Below are 20,423 nucleotides of genomic sequence, written 5' to 3' on the forward strand. Positions count from 1 at the left end.
GCCTCTCTGCAAAATTCTAGTTTTAGCTTGAGAATTACTGTTGCTGTCTTTTGCCAGTTGTCTGTAATGAATAGAAATAAAACCTTACTTTGGAAACCCCACTATTTGTCCTTAGCTGATGAGTCTGAATGACATTGATCATAATTTTTTTTCTTTTATTGTATTGTTGCTGTTGTTGTTATTATTATTATTGGTGTTTCTAACCACCAAATGTTATTAATGTGCTACTATTCTGTTCATATTTACTCAGGAGTGTAGTCACAGATTACGTGAAGATAAAAAATATCATTCTTATGACAAGTACCTTGTAATTAACCAAACAACTGAGGAAGATAAAGGAATGTATTTGTGCCAAGCACAATTTACCTATATGGAAAAACAATATAATGTTTCACGGGCCATTAATCTAACTCTCTTTGGTATGTATACAATTTTTGCATTTACTTTTTGGCATCTGAGTTTTTGGTAGCTGATGCTTTAGGTAGTTATTGGTGAATGTTTCTTGACTAATAATGCAATTAACTCCTCAGTACATCTTGTAAAAATGATCATCTTGAATGCAAAAATGTGCTGCAATTATTTTGTTACAGTCCTATATGTCCATGCCGTTTCTAAATCAATTGAAGACTCTAGAGAGTTGGACCCAAAAGTTTTCCTTTTGGCATGAACACATTAATATTCTGTGTTGTTAATAAATATGCAAAACATTTGCATCAGCAGTATCTTTGAAGCAGAGTGTACCTTCAGGCTGAATGAACAATGTTCTGCCTGTTGGCCCAGTTGTTACCAGGACTGCTGGTGCAGGGGAATTATTAACAAATATTTCCTCTAAATGACATAGGGAGACCAGCCTTTGCTGCAGCTTTCCGAGAGAATAAGGCTAAATGGAATCATGCAGCTCCATTTGATAAGGGGCCTTGGAGTGAGTAAACATCAGCCTAAACGCAGCTCAGGTACAAATCACGTACAAACCCAGCTCCCTCAAAAGAGGTTTGACGTATATGGATCCTCAGCACAAAAGTGCATCCTGCAATACTCGTATCAGTTGATATGAGCAAGCAGGGTTGGCTTGGATGGTGCTGCCTGGCATACAGGTATATACTGTCCATAATTAAATGTAAGGGCATAGTACAGTAGGACACTAAGGGAAAGTAATTCAGGGAAAAACACTACCTTTAACATAGTATTTGATCTAGCAGCACATTCCTCATCAAGAACATGGAATAGCTTCAGCATAGTGTGCTATATTAATGGATAGTAATCTGTGGATTAATGGATAGTAATCTGTGAAACATTGCTGAAACTGTTATATGTGAACAGTATCCACTAACCTGGGATCTATTTATTTACAAATTTAAATGATGATGATTACGGGGCTGGGGCACCTTCCTTATGAGGAAAGGCTACGGCGTTTGGGCCTCTTCAGCCTAGAAAAGAGACGCTTGAGGGGGGACATGATTGAGACATACAGAATTATGCAGGGGATGGACAGAGTGGATAGGGAGATGCTCTTTACACTCTCACATAATACCAGAACCAGGGGACATCCACTAAAATTGAGTGTTGGGCGGGTTAGGACAGACAAAAGAAAATATTTCTTTACTCAGCGCGTGGTCGGTCTGTGGAACTCCTTGCCACAGGATGTGGTGCTGGCGTCTAGCCTAGACGCCTTTAAAAGGGGATTGGACGAGTTTCTGGAGGAAAAATCCATTATGGGGTACAAGCCATGATGTGTATGCGCAACCTCCTGATTTTAGGAATGGGTTAAGTCAGAATGCCAGATGTAGGGGAGAGCACCAGGATGAGGTCTCTTGTTATCTGGTGTGCTCCCTGGGGCATTTGGTGGGCCGCTGTGAGATACAGGAAGCTGGACTAGATGGGCCTATGGCCTGATCCAGTGGGGCTGTTCTTATGTTCTTATGTTCTTATGTTCTAAATCCGCTTTATCTCTCAAGTGGGAGCACAGATTGTACAATAATGCTCCCAAGTGGGCATTCAAAGCAGCTAGTTTTGCAGTTACAGCTGGGTTTGTGATTTCAGGTTGAGGGAGAACAAACAAAATGTGACTACAAAACAAAAGCCTAACTGTGAACTGTAGTTAACAAGCAGTTCACAGTTAGGCTTTTGTTTTGTAGTCACATTTTGTTTCCCAGAAGGGGTGAAGAGGAAGACCCTGCTGAGCTGTGGTTCAGCAACCTGTGCTCTTGCATCTGTGTAGACCCCATAGCACAAAAATGATCATTACCCATTTTAGGAAATGGGAGCAGAAAGTATTAGTACATGTCCAGACATTGTAAATACATTCTCAGAGTTGGAAACATTTTATTTCAGTCAGGAAACGCTTTGAATTGAATTTGATATGCATCCAAAGGAATTCAACCTACTGCTTTATTTTATAGTAATGAAATAAATGTTCAATAACATACACAAGTCAAGATAATTCATTTCAAGAACTGAAACTGTGATTGTGTAATAGAATATGGAATGATGCTTTGTTCCTGTTCTTTTTTTCTTTTGTTAGTTTCATATGCAAATATACCGCCAAACATAACTTATCCAAGAAATCATTCAATTGAAGCAGAGCTTGGTATGTAAATATGCTTATTTTGATATTAAAAGCTCAAAAATAAGGTTCCTAAACTTCCTATATACAATACTCATTTCCAAATAATCATGATTTCTTATTTGTAGGATCCCATGTTTTGATGGACTGCAATGTCTCAACATATGTAGATGATTTGATTATATACTGGGAGGTCAATGGTACACACGCAGAGGATTTCAACAGTTTGTACAAGGCACATTTATATAGGTAAGTACTAAATCAACTTCTTTGGTCTTTGAATTCAGTCCTTTTTGAGTTGCTTTGAAGGATTGGGGTATTGAAAGTAATGTCTGATCATTGAAAAACCCCATTCAGATGCAATCACTTGTTGGTATAGTAATATGTAAGAGTCATACATACAGCTCCTTAATTAGGATAATAATGTGTTGGATCCTAACATTGTTGTTTGCAGTGTTCCATTTGCACAAGAACAGTTGTGCTCATGGAAGAGTGTCCGTGTTCCTTAATGTGTAGATGGCTCTGAAGACTTAGGCACAGCTGTCTGTGGCTTCAGGAATTAGTCTGCCCAAAGAGACCCCTTTAGAAAAAGAAGAAGAAAACCCCTTTAGAGGAAAAGGATTCTGTCTTGGATGCATTTTGGTTAGAGTCAGAATGGAGAATGCACACTGGTTGTAATGGATCTTAAATTCTGAAATGTAACAAATATGTTTTCATTTAGGAAATAAGTCACTCAAGTTAATAGTGAAAGTGCTCCAAAGATTTCCAACATCAACAGACCCAACCAAACCTGTGCGTGCACCTGTTCATATCTACCAGAACCTTCTAAAGCAGGTGTACTCCAACTTTGTGGGCACTCTAGGAATTCTGAGATGGGGTGGTGGGCACTGTCACAAAATAACTGCTGAAGGAGTGGGGTCAACCACAAAAGGGCCATAGAGGAGGCAGTGCCAGCAACAATCCTATCCATGTTTACCAAGCAGTAATGAAAAACCAAGACATCACTATGTCGACAAAGGTCTGTATAGTCAAAGCTTTGGTTTTTCCAGTAGTAATGTATGGCTGTGAGAGCTGGCTGAGCCCCAAAGAATAGACGCTTTTGAATTATGGTGATGGAGAAGACTTATGAGAGTCCCCTGGAATGCAAGGAGATCAAATCAGTCAGTCCTACAGGAAGTCAATCCTGACTGTTCATTGGAAGGACAGATGCAGAAGCTGAAATACTTTGGTCATCTCATGAGAAGGGAGGATTCTTTAGAAAAGACCCTGATGCGAGAATCACGTGGGGGAGTTTACATGGTGGGCTGAACTTCCCTCCTTGGGAAAGCACCAGAAGACTTAAACCCAGCTGCTGTTGACAGCTTGCAGCCGAGAACTTCCCTGGATCAAAGGGATAACAAGAGATTACCTACAACTCTTCGGAGGTTGCTCCTTTTGGGGGGGTATCTCTGGCGAAGGCTGGGGAACCCCTCTTTAGCTTGAGTGACGGAAGAGAAGGACAGACATCTAGCTCAGGTCTTCACTGGTGAGACAAAGCCTGACGATTCCCCTGAAATGTATTACTTTCACTTTGGCAAGTTGCGGAGAAATATTGTGATTTATAGAAGTTGTTTGGACATTCAAGATAAGACTGCTAATTAAAGGATCTTGAAACAATTTTAATGAGATGAAAATCTGATCTGTTGGAAGGAATGGAATGTTGAGAATGTGTGCAGCAGGCGTGGAGATGAGATTTGTTTTAAAAGTTTTTAACAGCCGAATGGTCTCCAAGTGCTTTTATTAGGATGTTTTTCTACTGACTAATGACTTTTTATTGACTTCATTGATTTACGATATCTAGGGTGTTTATATTTTTCTTTTATGTGATATGACATAGCTTACGAAATTTGAGTATAAGAACTATAGACCAGAAGAACTTTATTTCAAAACCATAGAGTGTGTAACCATAGAGTTTGTGAATTGTTTGAATTAGAAGTGACATCTGCTGGTGAAAACTGGAACGAAGAACCAATACCATGGAGAAAGCAAAAGAACAAACGAAATAGCCAAGATTACTAATACAGACTCCGAAAAGAGAACTTAAAGTGGAATTTCTGGAATACCTGTTTCAGCAGTTTCAGGATAAAATTTCATTAAAAATAGATTCAGTTGACCAAGAGCTTAAAGACCTGAAATTCAAATTGAGACAAGATATGGCTCAGCTGGAAGAATCTGTCAAACATATTAAACAAGAGACACAGGAGATCCAGAAAAAAGTGAATATCACTGATTGCAGAATGGAAGACCTGAGTTCAGAACAAGAGAAAACATTGGATATGATATCTTTGATGGAACAAGTAAATAAAGAAAAAACATTGAGACTAAGAGCCGTACCAAAGAATTGCGGAGCAGTTGGAGAAGATTTGACACAATGAATAGTACAGGTTCTAGCTCAGTATTTACAAATAGATGAACAAATCATTGGCTCAGAAGTTGACCAGCTTTATAGAAAACAAAAAAGCTACTGGCTGGATATGGTTCAAAATGCAAGAAACTTTATGCAGAAATTGAAAGAACAGCCGGATTTAGGACAAGAGGGAAGATCAGAAGATATGCAACAGGATCAATGTCAGGAGGAAGAGGTTTTGATGCATGATGGATAAACTTACAGTTGTTATTAAAGACAAGTCAGTAAAATTTTTTTTATGGATAATTGGAAACCATTCATGGACTTACTGTGCACCGAGGAGAAAATGGGCTAAATAACCTATGGATTTGATGAGTAGATAGTGGAGTTAATTTTCATGTTTCTCATTTTTCTTGTGTGAATTTTTAGGGGTGTCAAACATAAGGCCCAGGGGCTGGATGTGACCTGCGGAAATTATTTATCAGGCCCTCAGACTCTCAGCTACTGAGGTGTTACTGCTGTAAGGGCAGCCCACATGAAAATTGAAAGATAATCAAGATTTGTGTATTTTCTCTTCTGTCATTTGCAGTGAATGAGCTCCTAAATGAGAAACAGTGCTTATTTTTGGTTATGACCTGTTTAAGGACATCACTTCCTGCCTAATTACATCACTTTCAGCCCTCAGCAGGAATCATGAATGGTATTCAGCCCTTGGTATGAAACGAGTTTGACACCCCTGGTTTAGTCTGTTTAAGATCTGATAACTTTTTGTATGATTTTGTAGTAGAATAAAGAAATGTAGTTCGATATAATGGACTAAATAATCTATGGATTTGATGAGTAGATAGGGGATTTAACTTTTATGTTTTTTTATTTTTTGTGTTGAAAATGTATTTTTTAATAAGTGTAGATCAGCCATTTTCAACCACTGTGCCATGGCACATTGGTGTGCTGTGAGTGGTCCACAGGTGTGCCACAGGAATTTGGGGGAAGGTCATTTATTAGTAGGGCCAATAGAGATTTGAGGCCCCCCACTGGCAGCATGGTGTGCCTTGACAAATATCAAAAACCTAATGGTGTGCCTTGACAATTTTAGTGCCTTGACAGTGTGCCGTGAGATGAAAAAGTTTGAAAATGGCTGGGGTAGATTGTTTAAGAATTAAAAACTATTTTTTTTGTATGCTTTTATAGTAGAACAAAGAAATGTAGTTTGTGATTTCTGCATTTGCCACACAACTGGTAATATCTTCTTGTTTAAATTTTTTTCTTTGTATTTGTTTTTAATATAATAAAATAAAATAAAAACAAAAAAAACAAAAAAAAAAGGAAAGACCCTGATGCTGGGAAAAACAGAGGGCAAAAGGAGAAGGGAACAGCAGAGAATGAGATGGTTAGATAGCGTCATCGAGGCAATGAACATGAATTTGGACAAACTCTGGAAGTTAGTGGTGGACGGGGGGGCCTGGCATGTTGTGGTCCATGGGGTCACAAAGAATCAGACACAACTTAATGACTGAATAACAACAACGACATGTCCTATTCAACTAACTGGGACTTACTTTTGAGTAGACATTCCCGCACATATCCCAGCCAGTCACACTTCCTTCCATCTGTCCTTCCAGGAACATATATGCATCTTGCTTAGAGGTGGTATAAAATGCTTTGGCCCAAGCTCTATGGCAGCTATACACTAGTACCCTCTTAAGTTTTGGCCACAAATGTGACTGTTTAAGCTTATAAACTTCTATGGCCAGACTGACGATGTGTCAGTAAAATGTATGGTGTTGAAAATGTAATGGAACATTTAGGATACATTAGATGTATAATGGTATCATCATTTTTTTGGTCTGGCAGATTTCCTGATTTCTTTTATTATACGGCCCAATCTTTTTTCTTTGATTTCAACTAAATCCTTACCTTTGCAGTACCTGGATAGTGAGGTAAATCTGAGGAAGAAGTGTAAATATTCAGTATTTAATCACAAACATTTTCCATCTTGAGTAATTTGTCCTTCTCTCTAACTTTCCAAAAGCAGAGTGGAATCACACAATCTGTTGTTTTACATCTTTTTTTCTCATATAATTTTTTAATGTTTTGTGATATTAGGCGTCGTCATTCTGGGAAATGGATAGTGGGAGCAAAATTTAATATTTCGGAAATGAAAAGTGAAGACTATGAGAAATTCACCTGTTTTGTAAGCTCCGCAGTTACTTTCCGCAGTTCAGCATATATTGTGCTAAATCGCCCAGGTCTGATTTTTGGTTTATTTCAGTTTTTGTTTTGTTTTATACTGACAAGATACTCTGACAGCTGCAAAGTATTGAAAAGATGTTTTAATAGTTCATCATGCATAACATTAAGTGAAGTTATGCATTCAGTTGGTACAGCATATAAAGGGATGTTCTTGGCAAGATTTCTGACAAACCCTTAAAACCCAATGGAATGCTTCTGTTGTGGTAATGTATATGGACATTCCCGTTAAATTTAATAGATTAAAGCTGCAATCCTATACACATTTACCAGGGGTAAGCTCCATTGAGCAGAATTGGACTTACTTCTGACTAAGCAGGCACAGGATTGCGCTGTAAAAATCCTGCACATTTTTCCTCTTAGTTGTAACAGTCAAATTATGTACTGTGTAAAGCATTTCTCTTTTTTGCTACTTGGAAATAAAAGGTGCTAATTTGGGAAGGGCTGACTATCTGCTGTTTGTTCGGAAGGGCTGATTATCTGCTATTTGTTCATTAGAGCTCCTCCAATAAGGGAACTAAGGGCCTAATCCTATCCAACTTTCCAGCACCGGTGTAGCCGCAATGCAGTCCCAAGGTAAGGAAACAAATATGTTCCCTGACCTTGAGGAGGCCTCTGTGACTGCCTCCCCACTACAGGATGCAGCACATGCCCCACTGGCACAGCAGCACCAGCACTGGAAAATTGGATAGGATTTGGCCCTAAGTGGTATATATTTTATGAGAATTTTATAGCGTAATGGAAATGGTACTGCAGCTCATTTTATTTTGTATGTACTTTTTGCGAAAAGACTGCCTCATTCTTGCTATTTTTCATCTCCTTTGACTAGTACAGCTCTAAACATTCAAGGTTATTTGATTGGAGGACTTGCATCACCACTTTTTGTTATACTGGCCTCTGTGCTCATCTACAAGTTTTTCAAAGTTGATATTGTGCTTTGGTATCGAGATTCCTGCCAACCTCTTCTCAGGAAAGAAAGTAAGTCCACTACTATAAAGCTCATCATGCCCTCTGCTGGCTAAAGAGAATAATAAAGCTTTGTCTGGAGCCCCCCCCCCGAGCCCCCCCCCCAAGTTTGCTGCAAAAAGGTGGGGAGCAAAGTGAGCGCAGCAGGGGCAGCTACAGGATGAACAGCCCTGGAGCCCCGTGAGGTGTGGGCACCCCCATGGCAAGGGGAGGCTCTGCCCAACCTGGGACCACAAGCTGGGTCAGCAGCATGAACTGGCAGCGGTGCTCCAGGGCTCTTTCCTGGCTGGGCTCTTGTCTCTGAGGAACACCTAGGCTGAAGCCTATTCAAACTAATGGATACTGCAGCCCTGCCTGCCCAGTAAGACTGTTTTGTGTATAGACTTGTGATTGGAGCTGTTGTGTATTTTCAGTTTGAAAGACTCCTTGAGTCTAAATTAAATTAGTTGTATTTTGATAATGTGCAGCTAGTTTTCTATTATCCCAACTCCTGTTTAGATCTTTAATTTTTACTTTCATTCTGGGAGATCTAATGACGTTTGATATTATATTTTGTTTTCTCCAAGTACCTTTGATATTATAAGTAAAAATGATAGCCATTGAACACTTTCTGAAAGTCCTGTATCTTGCACATTGATGAGAGATGCCATGGGAAAGAGGAAATGTGTTGTATTCAGTGAATGTAATATACAAGTCATTTTCTAACTATATAGTCATTCTAAAGAACTGCTTCACATGTGCCTGAATCATTTATTGACACCTCCAATGACTCTCAGCTGAGTGGGTCAACTGTCTCAGTTGAAAAGTGATGAGTGGACAACGTGTGAGGTGAAAGTTCTGCCTCTGATTAATCTTGAGTGGCTCATGTCTGCATGCCAGTTATCTATATTATTTCATTATTGGACTCAAAGCAGCATAAATGAGATTCTCAGGTGGTCACCCATCTGAGCATTGGCCAGACCTGTCTAGCTTCAACAAGGTAGCCATATCGTATGTCCTAGGACCACTTGATTCTGTAGTTAATGACTTGTGAAAGTGTGTGTGTGAACCAGCTTACAGCCAGTAGTAACAGGTAACACTTAATGTATATTTTCCTTTTGATTAAAAAAAACAAAACCCTAACAAAACTCTTTTTTCTCTTTCTAGTTTCAGATGGGAAGCTTTATGATGCCTGTGTGTTGTATCCCAAAGATGCAACTAATTGCTCATATTCACCTGATATCTTTGTCCTAAAAGTACTTCCTGATGTGTTAGAAAAACAGTGTGGATATAATCTCTTCATATTTGGAAGGGATGATTTGCCAGGGCAAGGTATGTGGTTTTTTTTTTTAAAAAGATTTCATCAACTGCAAAGGTGTAAGTCATACCTCCAATAATGCAACTTCTTTTTTACACTGTTTTGTTACCTTGTTCTTTGTTCTTGGTGTAATTGCTACAATACAGTATTATAAAAAAGAAAAAGGTTAAAACAGTCATTCTGAAATGTTTTAGTTTTGGGACTCACTTTTTTAAATGGCACTCTGTAGGGACCTACCTATGTTTACCAGAATTTTAAAAAAGGAGATCTTGAAAGAAATAATATTTTATTATATTAAATAATAATATTATTTATAAGTAATAATAATCAGAAAAAGACCCTCAAACATTTATCTGCCTATATTTACACATGCTTGCAAACTGCAGGAGCTGTGCTCTTTGCAGGGTCATTGGCAGCTACAGTATCTTATTTTTAATAGCCTCAAGACTTGAGGCAATTAGTTATCTGATCCTTCATCACCCATTGGCGACCCACCAAAAATCAGGTCGTGACCCACCAGACGGTCCTGATTCCTAGTTTGGGGAACCACTGGGTTAAAAGCCATAAAACCATTCAGAAGTTTGGTGCAGAAAAGTACAGCTGTTTTTGTGCAGTGCCAATGAGAGAAGTGTATTGTTGCTAGCTTGGGGACAATCACCTGCTATTAAGAAAAACTTTAGAAGAGAAAATGGTAGGCAAGCCAATTTACCCAAGGTGTATTCTTAAACTAGAATCCCTAGTTCCTAATGATGAGTAACAACCTGGCTCATCCTCCTGGGAGTAGCTCTTCCACTGCTGCCTTGTAGGAAATGTCACAGTAGTGGTCAAGTACATAGCAGGATCTGACCTAATGAGCTGGTGAGTACAGTTCTATGAACACATCTGCATTAGAATACTGTTATATTTGCCTCTGAGGTGCTGTTTCATGGAGCAGTTTATTTTTCAGGGACACCTCCTCAGCCTTCTAGGAGGTATTACCAGAGATGAGAAAATTCAGCAGGACTTGACTCACATTCAGTCTAGAGTCACCGCCCCCTGTGGGGCACTTTCCAAGTCCCCAAGTCACCCTTCGTGACTCTAAGGACTTGAGACGAGTTGCCTCCCCCCAAAAGCCCACCGCGGAAAAAATGGGGCTGTTTCCAGGCTCTGTGTGTGTGTGTGTGTGTGTGTGTGTGAATTCAGTTTAAAGACTCCCCTTCTGTTCCGTCCCATCTGTAAAGAGGGTAGGAGGGGGTGGGAGGGACTGTGTGAGAGTAGGGACATGTGCCAAGAGGAAGGAGGGTCACATGCAGCAGCTATGAGACTTACCAGGATGACCCAATCATTTGCAACTCTACTTAGAAGTAGTCCCACTGAGGCCAGTCATTCAGTGAGGTTTCGTCTGCCCAAGTAACAGCCCATGATTGCTACAAACTGCCCCCCCCCCAACTTCCCTGCCTCCTTTCTTTCTCTCCCTGGGGTTCTACAGCCAACTGTAAAGCAAGAACCCCCTTGGGCTCCCTCCTCCTGCATCCAATGATCATTCCTTCCTTCCTATCACAGACAGGCTCCTGCCTTCCCCACTCTAATCCATTGTAAGAGGAAAACATTAACCCTTTTCCTGCCTCCTGGCTGGAACTTCCCTGCTGCTTGCCCAGTCGGAATGATGGCTCCACAAGGTTTTTCACGCCGTAAAAACAATAAGCAAACACAGGCAGACCTGACTCAGCATGTGTGGGGATGAGTGCCGAGTCAGGGGGCCCCTGACTTGAGTGTTTTTCTGAGTCTTCCATGCGTGCAACTCATGAGTCAGTGTGTCACCGAAAAATGTGCATTTTCATGACCAGCTGATTTGTATCTGAAATTATCATCAGCTGAGGTCACCCAGAAAGAAGATGGAAGTTTTTATGTACCCACTAGACTCTTATGTTTGCGGGCATTGGCTTCTTTAAAAATTAAACCACTCCAAGAGATCAAATTTACCCACTCACCCACTTAAATCACTAAGAAATCTCATCTCTGCCAAAACTAAATAATATATATTGCTATGACCTCATCTTCTTTGCTCCCTTTCTCTTGAGTCTGATCCTGTTGATCATCCTCACCTGCTTGGCTCCTTTCGCACCCTGAGTCTCATGAACTTTCCTTACCTGGCTTTATAGCCTTCTTCACATGTTCTCCTCTCCCTTTCCAGGAGAAAGAGCAGGAGTGTGCTGCAAAGCCCCCCCCCCCCGCCCCGGTTGATGTACTCCATAGACCTTCCATACCTCCATTGTTATAGTGTTTGACTTCATTTGCCTGTGCCTAGAATTGCTAGTAATGTGGAGGATCTCTCCCTGGACATAGCATTTGTCTCTGCAGACCAGGACCAGGCATCAGGAAGGCTGACTGAAACAGCTGTTTCACACAGCAAGTTGTGTGGGGCTGATGATCAGGACCATTCTGCACCTGTGCCAGTTTGCGGTCCACTGAGCTATTTCAATCGGCTGTCCAATTGTAGCACCAGAGCTTAGGTTAAGGGGATGGGGTAACCTCTGGGGCTCACCTCGTCTTGCCCACCTGACTGCTTTTGTAAGCAATTGGATATGCAAGGAGGAGGAGGCAAAGGCAGCAGCAAGAGTAGTGGGAGGGGGGCTGCTTGGGTGTATACTTCTTGGGGCAGCAGATCCTCTTGGATTCTGCTGCAGACCAAGGGGAGAGGACAATTGAAGAAGGCTGGTATCATTTTTCACTGTTTCCATTGGGGGAAGCTATTCCTCTGCTTTTTGGTTCCTTGCTATTCTCTCTCTACACAGTGCCCTGGGTGACTATGTCAAATCCCATGGTTTTCAGTACAATCTGTATGTGTAACCCCCCTTCCACTTATGTCACTATTTGTCTTGTTGATCATCATGATGATTTGGCATTACCTTGGAGGTCTCTTCTTTGCTGAAATATTAAACACTGCTTCCAAAGTGAAATTATGGTAACAGGCATGGGCAGTTCAAAAGTAGCACAGAAGGTGCAACTTCTTACCTGATAGATGTCAATACAAGTGCGCAATGAGTAGTCTCACTTGTCAGGTACTGCTCAAGGGGAGAGTGAGCGCCTTGCACATTTTACCTGCTAGGTGGAGATAGGTCTGGGGGTCAAATAGGTGTGAGCTGGGCGCAGCTCATGGGTCACTACTTGGCTGTGTCTGAATTAGTAATTTCTGTATGAATTCTTAATGTTGGAACTTCTAAATATAAACTTCTGTTGAACAATATTTTACATGCACCGACCTTCCCTGTATCCTCAGCTGTGGTCAACACTGTTGATGAAACTATCAAACAAAGCAGAAGAATGATCATTGTGCTACTACCAGATTTATCCTGCTCCAGCACACAGATAGAAGCCTCCGAACAGCAAATAGCAGTGTACCGCGCTCTTATTCCGGATGAAATTAAGGTTATACTAATTGAACTTGATAAAATAGACTACACCAACATGCCGGAATCGATAAAATACCTTAAACAGAAACATGGGGTGCTCATGTGGAGGGGAGATTTTTCAGAGGAGTCTCAAATGGCTACTTCAAGGTTTTGGAAAAATATGAGGTACCAGATGCCAGCCAGCCAAAGTCCACCTTCCTCGGACTTTCACTTGCTACCAGAATTTTCCAAATCTGCTCCAGTATTGAAAGGATGATAACAAGGCCACCTCTGAATGACCCTACACAATGTACATGTGCCTTTTCTAATGGATGATGTCAGGATGCTTTTAGTTGTGCTGCACACATTCCTCCAGTTAGAGGGTGTTCAAGACTGGAATCGGGGCACAGTCCTTTTAAGCGTTCTGAGTTCGTCTTCAGTAGATTAATTCAGCCGTAGGGTTTTGAAGTTTTGTGTTTTTGATCTGTGAGCTACATCAACAAGTATCAAAAACAATATGGATGCCTAAAGTGCATCTGGGGAAAGAAAAGGCGGAAGCTGTTTTATACTGCTGCTATTTTATGGATAAAACAGATGAATATGAAGTAAATTGTTTTCCCCTATATGCATACTTTATACATAGTGGGATTTTTAAATTTGAAAGCCAGGGGGGTTTGAATGAAATATTGGTTGTGTTTTTAGCTGTTTCATTCCTTCTGGCATTTGAAAAAAGAATTGTATATACTGTGCATATTACTGCAGTATCTCCCAAGGAGAAAAATGGAAAGAGAGCACCATGTTCTCTTTCTTAGGTGTGCTGTCCTTCCAGAGGGTAAGTGCAAAGCAATAAATGTTAACATTTTGCTGCTTTTCATATGTATTTTAATTCAATGAACTATGCAGTCCTTTAATGCCAGCAAAAATAATTTGATCAAATCTGAAGTGATTTGAGTTTTTTGCCAGTTCAAAAAGTATCTCCTTGTGCAATGTGCAAAAGGGTTTTGGAAGAATGTGTCCAATCATCACATTTTTAAAATGGGTGGTAGTTGAATTTAAATCACAGATTTGCCTTTGTTATGAGTTTACCTAGCATGCCAGCACAAATTTAGCTTCCTAAAAAAAATTAGGATCAGAATTTGTTTTCTGCAAACATAATTCACCATGGTTGCTTATTTCATTAACAATTGTGTAATCTTGTTTCTGTGAATTGTATAACTATGTAATGTAATAATTCCATTATATTGCATAATAAACTTATTCCTTTACATTCTGTGTATCCTTGGTATAGAAGATGTTGCAATACCCATGTGTAAATGATTGTCCTTAGGAAGGGCATCTGAAAAGTTTTGCCAAATAGAGATAACAATAGATGAAGTCAGCAGACAGTTAAACTAATCTGGGGCAGATGGCATTCATGTAATATTGCGTAAAGAATTCCAGTATAGAAATTGCTGAACTTTTAACAACGCACGCAATAAAAATTGACTTCCTTCTTGAGAATTGGAAGTTGATCATTATAATATCAATTTTCTTAGATATCAAGAGATGGGAAATTACAGAATGATAAGATGAACCTTTGTCCCAGGTAAACTGAGAAACAATATAATTAAAACTAGAATTGTCAAGCACATATGACATGCCTTGCTGAGAAAAACCAGTGTAGCTAGAGGTGTTTATTGTGTTTATTTGTGGTAAGATAGGATTGCAGCCTATGTCTTACTGGACACAATGGGCTTACTTCTGAGTAAAATAACTCCATTTTCAAACGCCGCAAAGTATGGCTTTTGCAAAAAAAATCTTGCCTCATGATGCTTTGAAAGCAGAAACAAGCACATAGTTGGGAGTTATCTGGTAAGTACTCTTTGATTTGTGTAAGCCTCAACTTCCGTAATGTTCGGTTCACAGAAAGTATGGGCTATGAAAGTGGAGCCACCACTTGCCACTTCTGTACTACTCTGTAAAGCTTGCCACTTTTTGCTCTGTAAGCTGGGATCATTCCCAGCACATCCAGTGTTTCTTCTTTCATTTAAAAGGCCCATACAGAGGAAGGAGCACAATTGCTGTATCCCAAGGCTCAGACTGCAGTGATCTCGCCCCTTCCTCTGTGATGGCAATTAAAATGAAAGACAAAACACATGGTGCACTGGGAACTTACACAGCAAAATGAATAGTGAGCTTTACCAAGCAGCAAGTGTGGGTGGCTCCTCTTTTACAGCCACACAGTTCAAATGTGTGTAAAACTCAACTTGTATAAGAGAACAATACATTCGTCAGCTTGGGACCTCCTTCTCAGATGTTTTTGCGGGGCTGGGTTCATCAGATCAGGTCCATTCTGGTGTCATTGTAGTCCACTCGGCTTGCCTTTCTGAAGGACTAAGGCAAGTTCACCTACTCGCGAGTAAATGCGCGATATGGCCCAAACTCGCTTTCCATAGGCCTCCGTGCATGTTTTGTTTTCCAGGGTTTTGGCCATATCTTTTGATAGAAAGGAGATATTCCACTCTGGTATTTTTCATTGCATTCTGCTGTAAATTCTGCATCCAATGGTATGCAGCATGATGGGGTTATTCCTAACCACTGCAATGTTAGTGATTTTGATCACTTGTGGTGTCACCCCCCCAGGCTGGACCGCGCCCCCACCCCTCACTAGCTACGCCACTGATGGGGCTTACTCCCAGGTAAGTGTGGATAGGATTGCAGCCTTAGGCCCAATCCTATCCAATTTTCCAGCACTATTGCAGCCGTAATGCAACCTTGAGGTAAGGGAACAAATGTTTCCATATCTTGAGGTCACCTCTGTGACTGCCGCACCACCAAAGGATGCAGCGCATGCTCTGTTGGCATTGCTGCACCAGCACTGGAAAATTGGATAGGATTGGGCCCTAAATCAGTTATGTGAGTGTTATTAAGTTGGCCACTGGTTTTTTGTTTGTTACCATGTACTGTTATATATTTAAATAAAATTAATGGGGGTAAAGTAGCACTAACCCAACCCTAGTGATGGCACTACGTTTAGACTGTGCATATAATATTGTAATTTATTCTGCATGGTCTAATATGGAAGGAGGCCCATCATGGGGGTGACACAATGAACTCTCATACCAGATGACACAAGCCCTAGTCTGCAAAAACCTCCAGAGGCTCTCTTGAGAAGCGGAATAAATGGCACAATATTGAAATGAAATTCAATGTCAACGGAAAGTGAGATACTAGGGCAGAAAGTCCTCCTCCTACATGTGCCAAGGAGGTCTGAACTAGCTGTGGCTAACCACAGAAATACCTTGGCTTCATGATGATGGCAAGCTAACTGGAAACATCAGCAAGGTGAGCTCATGTTGTGAATCAGTTTTACCAGGAAGCAAGAAGCTGCCTCCATTCAGGTAGCAGATATCCTGCAGTGGAAGGAAAGCAAAGTGGCACTCTGCTGGTTTTCTTCTTCCTCATAGAAAAGCAAAGGGATGGTTTTAATAAAACAAAGAAGAGCCATTTCATTCTCTTCTTTTTTTAAAATTATTTATTTATTTATTTTTTATTACACGCAAACATATAACATACATTTAGGAGTGCTAAATACCATATACCATTACTAATTATACTAACATAAGAACATAAGAACAGCCCCACTGGATCAGGCCATAGGCCCATCTAGTCCAGCTTCCTGTATCTCACAGCGGCCCACCAAATGCCCCAGGGAGCACACCAGATAACAAGAGACCTCATCCTGGTGCCCTCCCTTGCATCTGGCATTCTGACATAACCCATTTCTAAAATCAGGAGGTTGCGCATACACATCATGGCTTGTACCCCATAATGGATTTTTCCTCCAGAAACTTGTCCAATCCCCTTTTAAAGGCGTCTAGGCTAGATGCCAGCACCACATCCTGTGGCAAGGAGTTCCACAGACCGACCACACGCTGAGTAAAGAAATATTTTCTTTTGTCTGTCCTAATCCGCCCAACACTCAATTTTAGTGGATGTCCCCTGGTTCTGGTATTATGTGAGAGTGTAAAGAGCATCTCCCTATCCACACTGTCCATCCCCTGCATAATTTTGTATGTCTCAATCATGTCCCCCCTCAGGCGTCTCTTTTCTAGGCTGAAGAGGCCCAAACGCCGTAGCCTTTCCTCATAAGGAAGGTGCCCCAGCCCCGTAATCATCTTAGTCGCTCTCTTTTGCACCTTTTCCATTTCCACTATGTCTTTTTTGAGATGCGGCGACCCGAACTGGACACAATACTCCAGGTGTGGCCTTACCATCGATTTGTACAACGGCATTATAATACTAGCCGTTTTGTTCTCAATACCCTTCCTAATGATCCCAAGCATAGAATTGGCCTTCTTCACTGCCGCCGCACATTGGGTCGACACTTTCATCGACCTGTCCACCACCACCCCAAGATCTCTCTCCTGATCTGTCACAGACAGCTCAGAACCCATCAGCCTATATCTAAAGTTTTGATTTTTTGCCCCAATGTACATGACTTTACACTTACTGACATTGAAGCGCATCTGCCATTTTGCTGCCCATTCTGCCAGTCTGGAGAGATCCTTCTGGAGCTCCTCACAATCACTTCTGGTCTTTACCACTCGGAAAAGTTTGGTGTCGTCTGCAAACTTAGCCACTTCACTGCTCAACCCTGTCTCCAGGTCATTTATGAAGAGGTTGAAAAGCACCGGTCCCAGGACAGATCCTTGGGGCACACCGCTTTTCACCTCTCTCCATTGTGAAAATTGCCCATTAACACCCACTCCTTGCTTCCTGGCCTCCAACCTGCCTCTAATTCCCTGACTGTGGAGTTTTTTCAGTAGCCTTTGGTGAGGGACTGTGTCAAACGCCTTCTGAAAGTCCAGATATATAATGTCCACGGGTTCTCCCGCATCCACATGCCTGTTGACCTTTTCAAAGAATTCTATAAGGTTCGTGAGGCAAGACTTACCCTTACAGAAGCCATGCTGACTCTCCCTCAGCAAGGCCTGTTCGTCTATGTGTTTTGAGATCCTATCTTTGATGAGGCATTCCACCATCTTACCCGGTATGGATGTTAGGCTGACCGGCCCATAGTTTCCCGGGTCCCCCCTCTTTCCCTTTTTAAAAATAGGCGTGACATTTGCTATCCTCCAATCTTCTGGCACCATGGCGGTTTGAGGGACAAGTTGCATACCTTAGTCAAGGTCATACTATAGCTCCTGATCTACTTACTCATCTATTTCTACCTCTTATTGATTTATCCATTTATTTATATAATATACAATAAGTTTTCTCTAATGCCCTATACTATATTTTCTAAATATTCACTTTCTACCAAGCGTAAACTAACTTCAATTGCTCATTAATATTAAAACAAAATAATCTAATTACCAAAATTATCACCTCAGTTATTTCAACTCCAATCTAATTCTCCATTCTAATTACACTTTTTTTCTTTGACATAATAGCCACATCTAAAACAATTCTTCCACACGTTTACATTTCCAGCTATATATTTTTAATACATTCTAATTCATATTTATCAATTTCATACGTATTCTCTTTTTTTTCCTTCAAATAAATTTGGACCATTGTTATTAGCTGAATAAATCTTGCAATTTTCTTTAACCCTCAGATTACCCCTCAGCGTTCTTTTTCTTTCTTACTTTCCATTTTTTCTCCTGTAATAACTTTAATAATTTATCTCTATAGCAGAATCTGATAAATCCACACTTTCTTATATAGGGTGTGTTCATTCTTCCAGTTAACTGGGATATATTTTCTCCTTGTTCCAACAAATTTTGTGATTTGTGCACTCCTGTTACTCTGTCCATCTTATCTTTCTTAATCTCCATCAGTGCCTCTTTTTCGTCCTGTTGATCATCCTGTTGATTTTCCTCCTTGTCCGCTTTTTCACTCCCTTGTTTCTCTTCTGCTTGTTTCTTCACATCTTCCAATTGTTCCCTACAGACATCTATCTGTTGGAAAAGAGTCTCCAGACTGGCTTGAATCTGCGAGGACCAATTCAGCTGTTGTCGCTCCATAACAAGCAATCTCTCCGTATTACTCAAGATTTTCTGTATCCACATTTCTGGAATAGAGTCCATTTTGCAATTTCTCACTAGTCCACTAGATGTCCACAACATATTATTCTCCTCACTTCCACCACATCATTACTACTCTACCATCTGCATTCCTTACATACCTCTTGCAGATAACAGTCCAGTGTGGTTAATGGAGAGAAAAACAAAATGAAAGAAAACAGTCTCACCGTCTCTGGTGCAGAGAAAACAAAGCTCTTTCAAATCTAATGAGAATTATATTTATATCCAATTATGTCCAAGAATAATTCTGGATTTTAGTTCACACCCAAGTTATAGTTGTAATTATAATCCACGACAGAGAAAAAGAGCACTTTTAACCTCCTTAAAAAGTCTCTCATTTATGCCTCCAATAGATCCAGAGCTTTTAGCCAAATCAATCAATCAGAGCCGGGGACAATATTAACACTTGCTTATCTTAAATTTCCAGCTTAAACTTTACACTTCACGCTTTCCCCCCCTCCATATGGCATCTCAGCATGGAGCCAGCAGCTTGATTGCAGATCACTGCACCTCCCCCAATACTGTCACAAATGGTTAGATTCCACTGAGAAGAAAGCCCCCCCCCCAAGTTGTTGTCTCTCCTAACAAGGATCTTCAAGTTATCTTAGGGAGGAGGAGCCAACAGTGGCTGAACAGACATGTCCCCAGGAGCTCCTGGAAGACAATTTGTTTTCCCCCATTTCATTCTCTTCAGGCAGCAAATAGCCAGAAATAGTACAGAGCAGACCAATGAAACTAATTAGGGTTGAGCACATTTCCTGAATTCCTGAAAAACAAAGTTGGTTCTCTTCCCTCAGCCCATCATGTAATACCAGCATTTCAGGTCACCTGATGAAATTGATCAGAATTAAGAACTCCAAAAGAAAGTACTGTTTAGGCGCACAATCCACATGGACTTCACTGTTTCTGGCTGTAGTGATGGCCAGTAGTTTGTGTGCCATAAGAATGAGGGTGAGGCACCATAACATGTTGCCCCCCCTTTGCCCTGCACTCCATGCACTCCATGCAGAGGCAGGAAAATGGGGGCAGCCTATTGGCTGCATTATCTGTGGGGGCAGTGCAGGCTGTGCACCCAGAAGGCTCCTCACCTTCTGGCTCCAGTCTGCTGGTTTTCCTGAGCCCTGCCCACCCACCCAAGGACAGTCTGAGAGTAGCTGGTCGCTCTTTGGGGGGGCCGGGTAGGAATTTTTTGTCGCCAGCCTAACTGGCCGTGGCTGGTGATTTTTTCGCCTACCCCAGACTGCCATGGTGTGGGTGTTGGGTTTATTGTCTGTACTATTTGCCTTTGGTCACTTTGGCAGGTTTGTGCGGGCAGGGTAGATAGGGATGTAGGGAACTGGTATACATTGGGAGGTCAGCAAGGTCAGGGGGTGAACCAGGACCACTCAGATGATACTTGTCTGGGTTGCTGAGGCTGGCTGGAGTAAGCAGAGATCACCAGTGGGCATGGCCTATGGGGTCTATGCTATTTCGCTGCCTCAACCTCTTGGGGTTGGTGGTCTCTCGGGCTGGGACTGAG

The 20,423-nt window shown here is 41.1% G+C and overlaps 1 protein-coding gene across 2 annotated transcripts in view; it reads left to right on the top strand.

Annotated features, from left to right (window-relative positions):
* LOC136644625 (interleukin-1 receptor type 1-like) overlaps positions 1-14,050 on the top strand; it is a 33,564-nt gene extending 19,514 nt beyond the window's left edge. For both annotated transcript variants that reach the window (XM_066620645.1, XM_066620647.1), the window contains exons 5-11: positions 251-419; positions 2,522-2,587; positions 2,692-2,812; positions 7,056-7,198; positions 8,034-8,177; positions 9,312-9,476; positions 12,722-14,050. In XM_066620645.1, coding sequence (XP_066476742.1) covers positions 251-419; positions 2,522-2,587; positions 2,692-2,812; positions 7,056-7,198; positions 8,034-8,177; positions 9,312-9,476; positions 12,722-13,110 — 1,197 coding nt within the window. In that variant the 3' untranslated portion in view covers positions 13,111-14,050. The remainder of the gene's footprint in view (positions 1-250; positions 420-2,521; positions 2,588-2,691; positions 2,813-7,055; positions 7,199-8,033; positions 8,178-9,311; positions 9,477-12,721) is intronic.
* Positions 14,051-20,423: the final 6,373 nt, after the last annotated feature.

Source organism: Tiliqua scincoides, chromosome 3, assembly GCF_035046505.1.
Source record: "Tiliqua scincoides isolate rTilSci1 chromosome 3, rTilSci1.hap2, whole genome shotgun sequence".
In the NCBI taxonomy this organism is placed as follows: domain Eukaryota; kingdom Metazoa; phylum Chordata; class Lepidosauria; order Squamata; family Scincidae; genus Tiliqua; species Tiliqua scincoides.